General features: G+C 47.0%; 1 protein-coding gene across 1 annotated transcript in view; it reads right to left on the bottom strand.

Annotated features, from left to right (window-relative positions):
* Trio (trio Rho guanine nucleotide exchange factor) overlaps nucleotides 1-14,263 on the bottom strand; it is a gene marked incomplete at its 5' end in the record, with an annotated part of 293,865 nt that overhangs the window by 103,936 nt on the left and 175,666 nt on the right. The window contains 8 exons of the mRNA XM_028767531.1: nucleotides 689-811; nucleotides 4,353-4,468; nucleotides 6,648-6,762; nucleotides 8,721-8,870; nucleotides 9,301-9,492; nucleotides 10,916-11,035; nucleotides 11,917-12,083; nucleotides 12,756-12,951. Of these exons, the coding sequence (XP_028623364.1) occupies nucleotides 689-811; nucleotides 4,353-4,468; nucleotides 6,648-6,762; nucleotides 8,721-8,870; nucleotides 9,301-9,492; nucleotides 10,916-11,035; nucleotides 11,917-12,083; nucleotides 12,756-12,951 (1,179 nt within the window). The remainder of the gene's footprint in view (nucleotides 1-688; nucleotides 812-4,352; nucleotides 4,469-6,647; nucleotides 6,763-8,720; nucleotides 8,871-9,300; nucleotides 9,493-10,915; nucleotides 11,036-11,916; nucleotides 12,084-12,755; nucleotides 12,952-14,263) is intronic.

Here is a 14,263-nt window from a genome sequence, read left to right on the forward strand (position 1 = left end):
GCGCGTGTGTGTATGTTTTTTGCCGGCGAGACCACTACACGCGCGCCTCGCACAGATTTGTGTCAATGTGTGTATCCTTACAAATTTGTATGTATATATACAATGCAAAGATACAGTACTTCTGGAATTAGTATTCAGTTTTCTTTTCAAAATAAAAGTGGTGAGGCCTCTAGCATCACAAATACAAGAACAACCAGGAATCAGTGTTGTCAGTGGCAAACACAGACCATGCTGGGACTGGACAGTGGTGAGCCTGCCACCATGATGCTTTCGAGGAACTGGTGATAAGGAAGGCCAAGACACAGAATACAGAACAAAACACATCCTCATGTTTCAGGAAAACAGCAAGACTTGATAAGAAAAAATAACTCAGAAAGCAAATGAGAGAAAGACAGCCAAGGAATAACACAAAGGACAAAGGCAGAGGCCAGGAGAGCTGGAGGTCGTCACAGATATCAGGTGAACACAAACATAAACAAAGCAGGACCAATAAAGGCCTCATCTGGGAAGAACACCACATCACCTATGCTGATGGGCACCACACATAGTAGCCATTTCTCCAGGTTACCGGCCTTTCTCAATGATGCCTCTGACAAACACCCCCTTTCCCTGGAGTGTATATTCTATGTCATTCTGGGATAGCCCATGCATACTTACAGACCAGAAGCCCACTGCCTTGCAGACTTACCTTGGCGGTTATCTGAAACTCTTCGTGTTCTTTCAACAGCTCCTGCGTGTGCTGAATGCTGGACCCTGTCGAGGTGTGTGTGGAAAGGTAGAACTCCCCATTGTCGTGGATCCACTCTAGCGCCTAGAGGAGAGCAACGCAAAATGTTCACGGGCTAAATATTTAAGGGAAGGAGACATTTCTGCACGCCCTGCTCATCTAAGCCATGGTCTGCGTGCGTCAACAAGTAGCCCTTCAGGCAGACACATTTCTAAAAGGAGCATCCTGGCAGGAGGAAAAAGAATCCTGTCACTGATGTAGCAATGACCAATGGTTCAAGGGTTTCTTATGACTATGAACCTACAGGTCTAACAACAGCACAGCCGAAGAACTCATATCCAGCATCTCTTTTCAAGACCACAGAGGTGGACGGAGGATGGTCTGAAACGGAGATGCTGAAGGTCTGGATACACACGGAACCAAAGCTTTCTAACCACGGGTGTTTCAGGGGAAAGCAGAAGTAGGTTGCGCCTTTCCAGGCCTCTGGTTTCCTTCCCAGACTACTATGTTCACCTGGAACACCCAGATTAATTCATAGTTCACCTAGGTTTTGGGGGTGGGGGTGCCTATACTGTGCATAAGGTCCCCACTGGGCAGATGCCAGAAGACTTCACCTTTCTTGCCTAGTGACAATGCCTGAAGAGAGGCGTCCTCAAGGTTCAGGTGCCAAGGACCAAAATGAAATCAGACTTATTTAAACACACGCTTCTACATAGGCTGTGGGAAGGAAAATCAGCATTTAAAAAGCATGGGCATGTTTATGCCCTAGAATCTTTAAGCCACCCATTCTAAGAAGTTGATGTTGGAATACCCACTTTGCTGTCTCTTTAAGATACATGACTGCATCTGTGGCTGTGTGTGTGTGTGTGTGTGTTTGCGTGTGAAGGTCAGAGGTTAATATAGGCTATCACTAAGGAATCATCCATCCTTTCTTTTGGAGATAGTCCTCTCAGGCTTCAAACTAAGCAAGTAGGCTATGTTGTCGGCAACTAAGCCTTAGACATCTGCCTGTCTCTGCTTCTCTCAGTGCTGTGATTTTAAGTGTATACTACCACAGCTGGATTTTTTTTCTAAAAATATTGGTTCTGGGGTTCAAATTTAGTCTCAGGAACTCTATCTCCTAAGACACCATATCCACCCATTCTTCCCGACCCCCAGTTCCATTTGTGGAAAAGGAAAGGAAGTCTTAAGTGCCAGGCACTTCGCTACCAGCTGCACATCTGCTTTCCTCGTGCTCAGGGACAGCCACACCGTCTCTGAAACAAAGTTTACACTGATCTAAGTGAAGGTCACATCAATCCACGAATCCAGCGTCCATGGAAAAGCACTCAGGTGTATACTGTGGGGACTGTGGAGGCAGATGCCTTCACAAATAAGAGCAGCCTGATGCCTAGGTTGTAGTCAGGTTCCACGGGGAACCAGGGAACCAGAAGGCCACCCTCTTCCTTGCAGACTGCAAAAAAAGACAAATGAACAAGCAAGTCACAGGCTGCAGCAGAGAGGAGAGGAGGAGGGCCCTTGTCAGAGGGAGGTCAGGAGAGGTGGAGGGTTAGCTGAGACCTGTAGGCTAAGGAGCAACACAGAGACAGCACATGTGTGACGGGGCGGCTCAGCATGCCGCCGGGAAAGCCGGCAGAAGAGGCCTGAGCAGAGGCTGCGGAGAGCAGGTGAGCTCACAGCGGTCACAAGCAGAGCTAGGAGTTCTTTGCAGAAGCAAATGAGGCCCTTGCATAGAAAGGGGCTGGAATGGAGCTTGAGTAGAAACGGCAGAGGGCCGGCTGGATGAAGAGAGAGGGCAGAGAGGGGTGCAGGAAGTCAGTTCCCCTACACTAAAGAAGACAAAGGAGGGACACAAGGACAGCAAAGGAGAGGCAGGAATCAGACACACCTCGTCACTCTTAACTGAGCACGGTGAGAGCAGGCAGGACACAGGGAGTCAGGAATGCAGTTTTGCTTCTGGTGAGGCCAGAGTGGAGACGCACTGAGGAGGGACCCACAATTTATACATCTGAGTGTCAAAAATAGAGGTCAGGGCTGGGAAGCATCCAGGAGGAGATAAGAGGAGAGGAAGAAGAACAGAGAACAGTGTGCACTCAGTCCTGAGCAGCAGCATTCATGGCTGGAGATAAGAGAGGGAGGCACTGGAACCAGGAAGGGCCAGGGGAATGACAAGCCCAGACACCATGCCACAGAGACTCCACCACCTCTCTGTACTGCCATTAAGAACAGTGGCATCCACTTAGTAATTTTAGTATGCGCCACTGAAAACGGCTAACTTTGAGAGACCAAGAGCGGCTGAGCACGCTGATGCCCATAGAGTGCTGGGAACGCGTGTGGAGCAGGGCTCAGGGGGACAGCAGGCCTGACAGGACCCACCAGCAATGCCAGAAAGTCTCACAGCTGTGCCTCTCTGCAGCTGAACCTTGTCTTTAAACTGAAAGATAAGCCATGTGACAGGCTTTGTAACACTGGCTAGCTAGAAACCACAGCCGCCTCCATCAGGACGAAACATGGCGGAACACCTTTAGGAGCACACAGGGAGAATGGAATGGAATGTTATGACCACAGTCCGCCACTTCACCACAGGAGCTGATCACAGATGAGAGAGAGGCCATCAGAGCAGCAGACCTGGTGACCAGGACCTCCAGGCTGGATGTAGATATAGCTCAGTAGTTGAGGATGTGGCTCTCCTCATCAGACTAACAGAACAACTCGGAACAAAATCTGTACTGTACCTGAGAGACCTATGTTGAAGTCTGATTTCTCTTTGGCTAACAAAACCTGTCTGTGTCAGGAGTGTGGTGGTGTGTATCAGGTTCAAGAAACTTCCCACACTGGAGTCCCAGACAGGATGGAGGTCAGCTCTGACTGACCACAGGGAGCAGTCCTGGCTGGCTCTGAGTACATCTACATACACAGAACACCCAGCCCAAACCTCGGCTTCCTCAGGTTTTGGGGGAATGTAATTAGTTAGTACCATCTGCCCCTCCCTGTCATCTCAGAAGGAAAATACACGCATTCTTGTGGTAATACTGAAGCCAAAGAGAACTGAGATGAATTTCAACACTCACGACATAAGTGAATAGACTTTACTTTAAAATGATCTCCATGACTGACAGTCTCCTCGGAAGTAAGTCTCTATCTACCAATGTCTTCAGACGAGGAATGGAGCCCATTCCGTCTCTGCCTGAGCCAAACTCAAGAAGCCTTTTGCTGGACTGTTAGAAAGCCTGTCACATTTCTTACCTGGATTTAGATCAATCTATCTGAAAATTAAAGCTTTTTTCTTCCATATACAAATATAACAATATGAAAATGAAAACACCTGCTGTATTTTTGCAAGAACTTAGCCAGGACTTGACCAAGCTTTTTAAACAGTAATTGCATCGGTGACTAGCAGTTGGCAGCTTTAAGCGTGAGGAAAAGGCAGCTCAGGAAAACCAAATGGCACACTTGCACAGTGTGAACCATATAATTATTTTTATAACAAACTTAATTAAGAGACACGATTGTTCCTGCCATAAGGATGCAGTGTTAGAGATAGCTTTTATAATAAAGACCTGCCTGTCTGGCAAAGGAGGTGTGAGCATGGGTGGAGGGCTTGGGGGAGCATGGGCGCACTGACCTGCTTGGCACTCCTCTCGAAGACCACGTACTGCTGGCACTGGTCCAGCCGCCTTTTCCTCATGGTCCAATAATGCAATACCCTGTTTTCCCGCTGGAAGAGTTCATTCAAGATATCTGACATGAAAAAGGAAAAGAGGTTGGCACCTGCTCTCCGTTAACCTGCCTGCAAGACTCGACTTGTTTCCATTCAGACATTTATGCTCATGACACAGAAAAAAACAGACTGCTAAGAAATGACGGTGTCTTGTCTAAGGTCTCAGTCAGCCTTGTACTCTCACCATTAAATCTGAACAGAACGTGGGACAGGTGCAAGATTATTAGTATTTTGTATTTACTGCTGAATGTGTTGTTGCTATTTTTATTTTGTTTATTTTTTTTATTTTTTTATTTTTTTTTAGATTTATTTATTTATTATATATGAATATACTGTAGCTATCTTCAGACACACCAGAAGAGGGCATCAGATCTCATTACAGATGGTTGTGAGCCACCATGTGGTTGCTGGGATTTGAACTCAGGACCTCTGGAAGTGCAGTCAGTGCTCTTAACCACTGAGCCATCTCTCCAGCCCCCTTATTTTGTTTATTTACTTATACATTTTAAACATAAAGCTTTAGGAAGGAATGGAAGGAACCAGAGAAGCAGAGGACCTTAGACTTGTGAAGGCAAAAATGTTTTATTATATAAAAACTAAAACTGACTTAAAAAAAAAACCTGATAGCTACTGTCAAAACACTGTGCACATAAAAAAAAAAAAAACAAGAAAAATTCTTGGGAACATGTAAGTCACAGAACCAATTTCCTAAACAGATATCTCAGATTGGCCTGAAACTCCATAGAGAGCTGGGATGAACTGTAACCTCTGACCCTGAGTACTGGAATCAGCAGCACGCTTGGCTTATGTGGTGCTGGGCACTGAACCCAACGCTTCCTGGATGAGGCAAGCAGGCTTGGAACTGATTTCTATCCCCACAGCTTGCCGTTTTTTTTGACTTTTGTTTATTTGTTGGTAAGAATGGAAAACAAAGCCTTATGGTTAAACATACCATCTACCACTGAGTTACACCCTTAGTCCTGAAGTAATATAATTTTGGACACTAAAGATTGGGCAGGAAACATATGAATACACGTGTAACCCCTGTTTTATTGCCGGATTGACACCATTCAGGGTTGGGAAGAGAGGGGCCTGTGAGCTCCTCAGTGACCACATTAAAGGAGACAATAATTGTCCCTCTCTCAGAGCTAACAGTAGCCAAGCGCTCAAGAGAGAAGGAGCAGGCCCCGTGGGCTTTATTTCCAGTTACTGAAAGCACAGGAATATATTCAATTTTTAAAAAATGATTTTGAAATTTTAAGTCCATCAAAGAATTAAGTACCCATTTTACACAAGCACTGCATGTGGGGGCTATTCATCCGAGAGGGGTCTCTCTGCCCTCAGTTCAGGCTCTGACAGAACAGTAGGAACTTTTCCTAAGCACAGGGTTAACAGCCCTGAGGATTCGGGGGTGGCTCCAGTTCCTGAGAGATGCTGAAACCGTGAGGTCTGACTTCCTGGCTCATCCCGTGGGATTATACTGACATCCTCCCTGTAAGACATACATGGACTTATCTCCTTGTCCTCAGTCTAAGAGGCGCTTAAACCCTTTGCCACGAAGTAGAGTGCAAGAGAAACAAAGTATTCCCAGCAGTCCACAGGCTCCTTTAGTAGAAGACAAGAGTCAATGTTACAGTTTTTGGCTACAAAGCTCAGTCTCAGCTGCCTGAAACTAGCTGAGGTGACTACATATGCTGTACACCTCCTTCTTCATTTATTTACCCTTCTATAAACACCAACCCTATTATGTACTCCTTGGTATAAATTTCCCTAGACCTACCTTTTTCTATGCATTTACAAGTAAATAAATAAAAATTATGATACTATACCCAAGTTATATAAAACAGTGTAACAATTTGCTTTTATTAATTACCCATGTCTTAGGTATATAATACTGAGTGTACTTTATAGCCACAATCCTGATGCATGATTTCTAACTCAGCTTTTAAAACTACTTTGCATATAGGTAAGTGTACCTTTCATTCTTGATCATAAATGCACTCACATATAATAACAAGCGAGGGCAGGAACTATCACCCTGAGCACCACGTTTTCTGTTTGATACTCCGCTAACTCTGTGTATTACCGTGTCACATATTTCTTTGTATTGTTACTGAGCTGACAACTAGTGAGGCCGCCATCAGCATGAGCTGGGCACTTAGGACAAGACTGCGGGAAGCACAGGGGTTGCAGGCTCACTTTTTACTTGCTGTTCTGGAGCTTTGATGTGCGTCACCATGCCCGGCATGCTCACACTGTTCCTGTGTAGGTATTTTAGGAAGACATCTGCGTTCCTCCTGGCCAGTGTGCACGCCTAAGAAACAACAGAGGATGGTGTATCAGTGATGTGATTACCTTATGCAGCGATGAATTTTGAGTATATGGAGATGGCCGTATCATATGGCTATCATATCACAAGTGTTTACCTAACAGCCATCTGGTCCATCTTGTTTACAAGAAGCAGAGATTTAAGTTCTATTTAAAACTTAAAATTAAAGAAAACAAAGTAAATGTCTTTTAAACTCCTGGATCATGCAAGGTCAGGTATGTTACAGATCCTCAGTGGACAGGCTTTATGGCAGGACACTGGGGGCAGCCACTGACCAAAGAGGATGTGGGGTTCTTTCTCAGCCAAGCCTGGAGGTGACTGACTGTATCCCTAGTCACACTGAGTTCAGTCTAATGGGAAATTGGAAGCACATGGCCTGGGTATACTGGGCCTGGATTTCTGTCAGAAATCCAGACAGTAGCAAACATTTCCAGGCTGGAGAACCATCTACCTTGTAGATGAGACTGTCATAAACACTTTATATAAAGGGGCCAGACTCATCCCTCCATTCCTAGTGCGGAAGCCTCAGGTTCTGGGAGGCTGACTGTTTTGCATTATTGGGGTGGCAGGTGACGTAACTGCTGATGTACTAGGCAAGCCATGAGTGATGTCATCAATGGACAGTAGACCCTCAGTGTGAGGACCGACGAGCAGGAAAACCCAGATGCATAGGCCCCTTCTACAAGCTTACTTGAATGGCTTTTCCTTTGTAATTTTAGCTAAACCTCTTTCATAGTTATATTAACTAAGTAATATTCAATTCCTACTATGTGGATTCTGGATCTCCAAACTGAAGCACCTAATGGTAGTTTGGATCAGGAAGCCAATGATGAAGGCCTGTTGGGAGGAGTCTCCAAAGTCTTATTGGACAGAATTAGTGTCTGGGAGCTACAATGATTGCTCCATCCCAACTTGCTTAACAACAAATCTCTACAAGGTCCCTAGTGAAGACTCACAACTCAGTTTTCCAGACGAAACAATAGTCCTGTCAGTAGATAGCCTTTAGACACAAAACAGGTCATTACAGGTCACAGGAAATGGTGGTGGTGGTGGTGGTGGTGGTGGTGGTGGTGGTGTGTGTGTGTGTGTGTGTGTGTGTGGTGTCAGAATGCTGAAGCAGGCAAAGAAACTAAATTGTATAAAGTGACATTTCTGATGGCCCAAGCTGCTGGTCCTGACACTCAGAACCTAAAGGTGCTGTGTGCAGGCAAGCGTGTATCCGGTGTTTCCGAATGTTTGACCACCATAAAAAATAAACTGTTGCAATGCACAATTGTGACTTAGGTGTGGGCCAACAGCACACACATAAACACACGACAAAGCACTCCTCAAAGTCTGCATTTACCCTCTCAGAGAGAACACTGAGCCTGTCGGCACGGGGCTAACTTGCTCACAGGCTACTCCTTAAGCAGGTGTTTGTACCCGCCCCTTAGCCACAGGTGCTGGGGTCTCCCTACTGGGTGTTTCTGCATCTTCTGAGACACAGTCTACAGGCTAAAGACACTGCATCTCCAATCAAGGATTAATTAGGCTATAGCATTAGTGCTTCGCCAAATCAACCAGGCAATCACTTTCTGTCTGCAGATTTCATGGGGTTTCCAGTAAGCAGTAAGTTTGCCGAGAAATCTCATAATTATAATAGTCCTGTTCCACAACACTGTCTAACCTCCAGGCAATACTAATCCATAAACTTAACAGTTCATTCTCCGTGAAACTAGTAAGCAGTGTGAGTCGGATCAGCCAGTCCTTGATGTTATCACCCCACCACTTTCTACACAAGGCAAGAGTCAGGGCGATGTATGCGGCCTCTCTCAAAGTACAGACTACACATCTATGTATGGACCAGCAACCTACAGCAATCACACCTTAATCACTCGGGAGACCCTGTGGTCCTCAACCGCCAATCAGTGTGACGTCAATACCCAACAGAACCAGCCCTGTACCTTCAGGAAGGCTTCCTTTTGTTCGAGGTGCTTGCTAATCATTGGGGTGACGTGATCAGTCTCAGAATTGGGGCCCAGCTTGTCGGCTCCACCACACCAGTCCTCTTCTCTCTTGTACTCCTGCTCCAGGCTTTCCAGAACACTGCAGACCTGAGGGAATAAAGTTCCAGGCTCAGAAATCACCCCCCATCTGCCATCTCCCCACCACAGCTGGGAGCGGTGTCATCTGTGTTCTAGGGAAGGTGAAGGAGGAAGAGAGACCAAACCCACCCGAGGCTGCCTAGGCTTCGCCTGGCTCAAGACACAGAGGGATTTCAGGGTAGGAACGAAGCCAGGGCTGAAGTCCCATTGCCTGGTGTTCTCCATGATAGAGGGAAGAAAACTGTGTCTTCTCAGCTACTTGTCAGCCTGCTACTCTCTGACAGGTAAGGTAGCACGGGTAACTTTACAGCATGTCTTTCCTAACGTGGACCCGAGAGGGTCACTCCTGATGGCTATGCCAATGGTAGTAGAGCTGTCCCTAAAGTCAGTCTAGAGCAGTCAGTCAATAGGCGCCCAGGGACAGGCCCTCTCTCCCAACCTGCTCTGACGTCTTGTAGAAGGCGACGGAGGCGTTGACAAGCTTGAGGCGGTCTTCCATCTTGAGCATGAGCTGCTGCCAGTGTGAGGCGACCTTCTCTGCGCAGTCACGGATCATGTCCATATCGTAGTGGTTGGCCTGCAGCATGGCCTCCGCCTTCTGCTGGACCTGCAGTGCACTCTGGTGCGTTTTCTAGACACGGGGAAGATGGGAAAGCTCATTCAGCAGAGTTTCACACACTAGTGGCAGGAACTGGGCTGCTCTCCTTGGCTAATGGAATCAACTCGAGCTACTACTCGCTAGGAGGCTTTGCAAACGTGATGGGTATTTCAGTAAAGCAGTTCGTCCCAGCCAGGCTGATGTTTAGTTTACCTAATGAAGGGTGAAAACCACTGAGATTTCCCAGAATGGCACTGAGCTGTGGGGTTTTCCAGTTGAGAAGCAACAGGAATGACTCTTAGCAATAGATGTTCTAAAGCTCTGTTGAAGTGTGCCAAGTTTATTGTCCCCACTGGCTGTCTTATGACAGCCACCGCAGGCAAAACAACAAGTGGGAAAAGGGGGGGTCACAGCGAATGCTTCTGATTTCCATTTTCAACTGAAGCTCCGGACTCCAGTGAAAAGTGTTTTCAAGAACTAGTGATTTTTCTTTTAAAGAAAATAAAATAAATAAATAGAGAAAAGACTGAGACTGTTCCGTGCCACACACAAAGCAAAGCGCATGACACGCCCTGATGCCAGGGGCTCTCCAGGAAAGACGGGGAACACAAGGTACTACTAAGAGCAGCACCAGAGCCTCAGAGAGAAGAAAACCTTGCATTTCAGCTGATCCTATACAAACGATCCCTTAGACACCAGCCATGGGACAGATTCCCAAATGGCTGACACTTGAGCTTGACTGCCCATAACGTCTGGGCACAGCAGCTATTCAGGTCTGCCACACTTCCTGGGGTTAGAGACTCAGGAAGAGGCCACCTCTGGCTGGAGCAGCTGACAATACACTGACCTCAGGAGTAAATTAGTCCTGACTTCTGTGGCATTTTCTCCAGCTAACACCTCGGTTTCTATTATCAAAACCCCCTTGTGAGGCCCTGCCCATCCTTTGAGGTCACCCATCACAATTATTACCCACGCCCCAAGAAACCAATTCTAAAGCACCTACAGCATGGTTAACGGAGAGGGTGTGGGCTGCCTGAAGAAGCCGAGGCTTTCGGCCACTGTCTGGTGCAGTCCTGACCCTCAGCCTATCAAAGTGAATCCTGTTGCCTCTGAGCAGGTAGCATGAAGAGTGTAGCCACGAGCATTACTTGTACCTGTTCAGAGGGAGACCCTTCCCACCCCAACACTCCGCAAGACATTAAAACCCCTCTCTGCGCTCCCTGACCTAAGACACTTCTAATCAGAGGCCATGCATCCTGCTGGGGCTTTTTCATGGGACAGAAGGGGGCTCTGACCCCTGGGACGCTTGCTGCAAGGCGGTTCTCAGTCCTCTACAGTTGTGGGCTGTTTGTTTTTCCTGCAGTCGATGGTGGGCTGGCTCCAGCAGGAGGTGTGACATCACTGGTTATCAGGCTGCTCTCCACGCGACAAGGTCCACCCACAGACAGTTCCTTACCTCGATAGCATGCTGGAACTGCTCGTGTTCTCTCTGCAGCTGCTCGGCCTCCTGCAGCGAGCTGGCGGTAATGAGCCCAGCATTTAGCATGGACTCTCCGTTTCGGATCCAGCCCAGCACCTGAAACAGGACAGAGGACAACTCTATGAAGCGGTCCTTCCAGTGCACCTTGCAGAACACCTGGGATGGGAGTGGGTCTGCAAAGTGGTCTACAGTGGTTCTCAACCTGTGGGCCGTGACCCCTTTGGGGTCAAACTACCTTTCACATAGGGTAAACTTGACTATTGGGAAATACAGATATTTACATTATGATTCATAATTGTAGCAAAATGAGCAATGAAAATATTTTGCAGTTGGGGGTCACCACAACACTCGTGACACTAATGAAACACAAGAGAGTAGCAGGCTCCCCTGACACCTGTGGTGCCAGGAGCATGAGCTCTCTGTGAACATGACCTGTGGCTGAGGCCATTCCTTCAATAAGGCCAACGGGCTTTCTGTGCCATGGACAGAATAGAACAGCTTCACTCCTCCATCGAGACCCTTCTTCAGGGAATGCCTCTTTATCCCTACCACGCGATACAGCGTGATATCTATATATGACCCTAGTGGCATTTAATCCATTTCTGTTTTAGCCTTGCCCCAAATGTGGCATTCTATATGGTATGCAGCTAACTCAAGAAAAGCCTAGACTTGCAGTCTGTGGCTGTGTCCAGGTTAATAAAAGTTTAGGGGGAAAATCATGCAGTTCCTTAGCCTAGGAAGTCATGTGCTTTAAGCAAGGGACCGCCAAACAGGAAAAGAAACGCGTGGACGACATGCTCAAGAGCTGCGGCTGCTGAGCGGGCAGCTCTTCTGCTCCAGCTGGCCATCCAGGGAGGGGTGGGCTCCATTTTTACCATGCTGTCCAGGGGCAAGAACAACCTTATATGGCAGGACATGGTAAATTCTCCCTGAGGCGACTTGTCAAGAATTTCCCATCATTCCTCAGTGTCACGCACCTGCTTCACTTCTGCCTGCAGGTGGCGCAATTGCACACACTGCTCCAAGTGTTTCCGGTGCTGCTCGGCTGCTAAGTCCAGCTCCTGCTGCTTTTCATGAAGAAACTCCAGGAGGTCCTGAACCCGAGTGGCCATGTCCACATCTCTGTCACAAAGCAGCTCCACACCTGTGAACAGTGGTGGCCGACCTGTGTTCAACTCACACCGGTCGACTTCCCTTACCCAATGCACTACTCAGTGTGGCTTGTGAACACTTGCCCACAGGGGGCCACCTGCACTAGCAGCCAAGTTCAGAGAGACCCAGGCCAGCAGAGATGCTTCTGTACATATATCCAGCACACCAGGGTGTGAAAGGGTGCACAGAAGAGCTGACCCTCTGGGACTCAGTGATGGGGTAGCAGCTTTTACAAATGAACAAGTGGCTTAGCCTTCAGGAGATATCTAATTTACTCTGTGTAAAAAGGCTAATGCAAGGAGGATGTTGCTGGGTAAGCACTGGTAAGCACTACATTTACAAACAGGGCTTACAGTGACATCTGCTGGACACTGAAACTAAATTAACACTTTCATGAGTTTTTACGTTTCACTCACAAATGCAACAAAGTTTTCCAAAGTTCTTATTGCTTGAAACAATTCTCAAAAAAAAAAAAAAAACCTAAGAATAAGTTTCCAAAGCATAAAGTTAAGCCAGTGTGAAATAAGGTGAAAAGCACTTCCTTTCAAAGAACCCATGTTGGTTGGTAATGGCTCGTTAACAGAAGCTGTGGCAGTTAGAGTCAGCCTAGTCCTGTGGTGATGCAAAGAGACCACAGTCCTCAGAGGGTGGAGGCCTTTCTTACCGGAGGCCTGGACCTCATTGACGTACTGCAGAAGATCCTGTCCTTGGTGGATGACGTCGAAAGTCAAATTATTCATGGTCAGGGCTTTGTCTGCGTGGTGCTGCAGGCGTTGCTCGGCGATCGTCAGGTCCTCCGTATCGAAGTCATTCATTTGCTGGGAAAGCTCGTCATTCCAAGACTCGAGGTCCGAGATGATCTGAGAGAGGAAAGCATCTATGCAAGAGCAGGACTTAAACACGGCAGCCACATCTCACTGTGTGAGTCAGCGGCCAGCCATCATGGGCCTGGCAAACCATCGGGGCAGAGGCCAGGAGTGGATCAACTAGCCATGAGGACGACAGCACTTGAATGCATCTACAGACTTGGGGCAGGATACGGCTCCTCATGAGTGGCACCATGAAGAATCACCTCTAGAACATTCCTATATCAAACCAGAATCTGGCCAAAGCAGGTTTTCCATCTGAGTTCTCTGGAAGTACCAGAGAAAAAGGATAACTAAGAGTCAAGGGAGAAACTGTATTATGTGGGACTCGGCTTCTTTGACAAGTAAGCCATGACAGTCAGAAGTCATGGAATACACAGTTACAGCGCAGAGGAGGAAGAGTTGAGCCTACACTAAGAGGCTGGCCACCAAATGCAGGCATTGACTGTATGTCTCCTCATGGAGGCAGCTTTGGAAACCTGAACAGATGCTCTACTAGAAGAGTACAGGGGAGGTGTTTGGTGAGATCCGAGTGAGTGTAAGAAATGGCCTTACGGTGCAGACATCATTAGGAGAAGAATGATGTACAGGCAAAATCTCTGAAATACACTGGCACAACATTCAGTGAAGGAAACCAGCAAAGAAACACTGTCTTGCTAATCCGAGGGACTTCCACATGGATGCTCTCTGCTTTTGTGTATCTTTGAAGGCTTGCATGATTGTAAGTCACAAAGTCCAAAAGAAGACGTCCTTGAGAAAGAACACACACATGCATGTGAACACGAATGGAGTTGGTATGGAAGTCTGAGCAGGGGACAATGCTTGAAGAGTCTAGGGAGAAGACGGGGGTTTCAGAACGCCTACAGGATGGATCTTCCCAATTTACTCTTTTGTTAATGGAATTTGCATGCAATGTGTACTAACATTCCTAAATTGTACTTCTTCATAAAATCAATAATGTTAGGTAATGTTAATTGATCAGATATAAGTCATGGAATAAATGAGAAAAAGAGATTATATTTTGGGGAGGTCTTGAGATCAGGCCTAGAGCCTTGTACATCCTTGGAAGTGCTCTGGCAATAAGCCACATCTGCAGCCCAGGAACATGACATTTAGAAGGTGGGAAATGACCATGGGTTCTCCCTTAGTGTCTTCTTGTGGGAAGTTTCTTTCATACCTGTGTTTTCAGACCCCAGGGATGAGGAGCATCGGGTGTGACGATGGATCCGATTAGCAGTGATGACACACACAGACTTTTGATGAGTGGGCTCTACCTGCTTATCTTTACTATCCTAAGGACTTCAAA

Source organism: Grammomys surdaster, unplaced genomic scaffold (assembly GCF_004785775.1).
Source record: "Grammomys surdaster isolate TR1022 unplaced genomic scaffold, NIH_TR_1.0 174, whole genome shotgun sequence".
In the NCBI taxonomy this organism is placed as follows: domain Eukaryota; kingdom Metazoa; phylum Chordata; class Mammalia; order Rodentia; family Muridae; genus Grammomys; species Grammomys surdaster.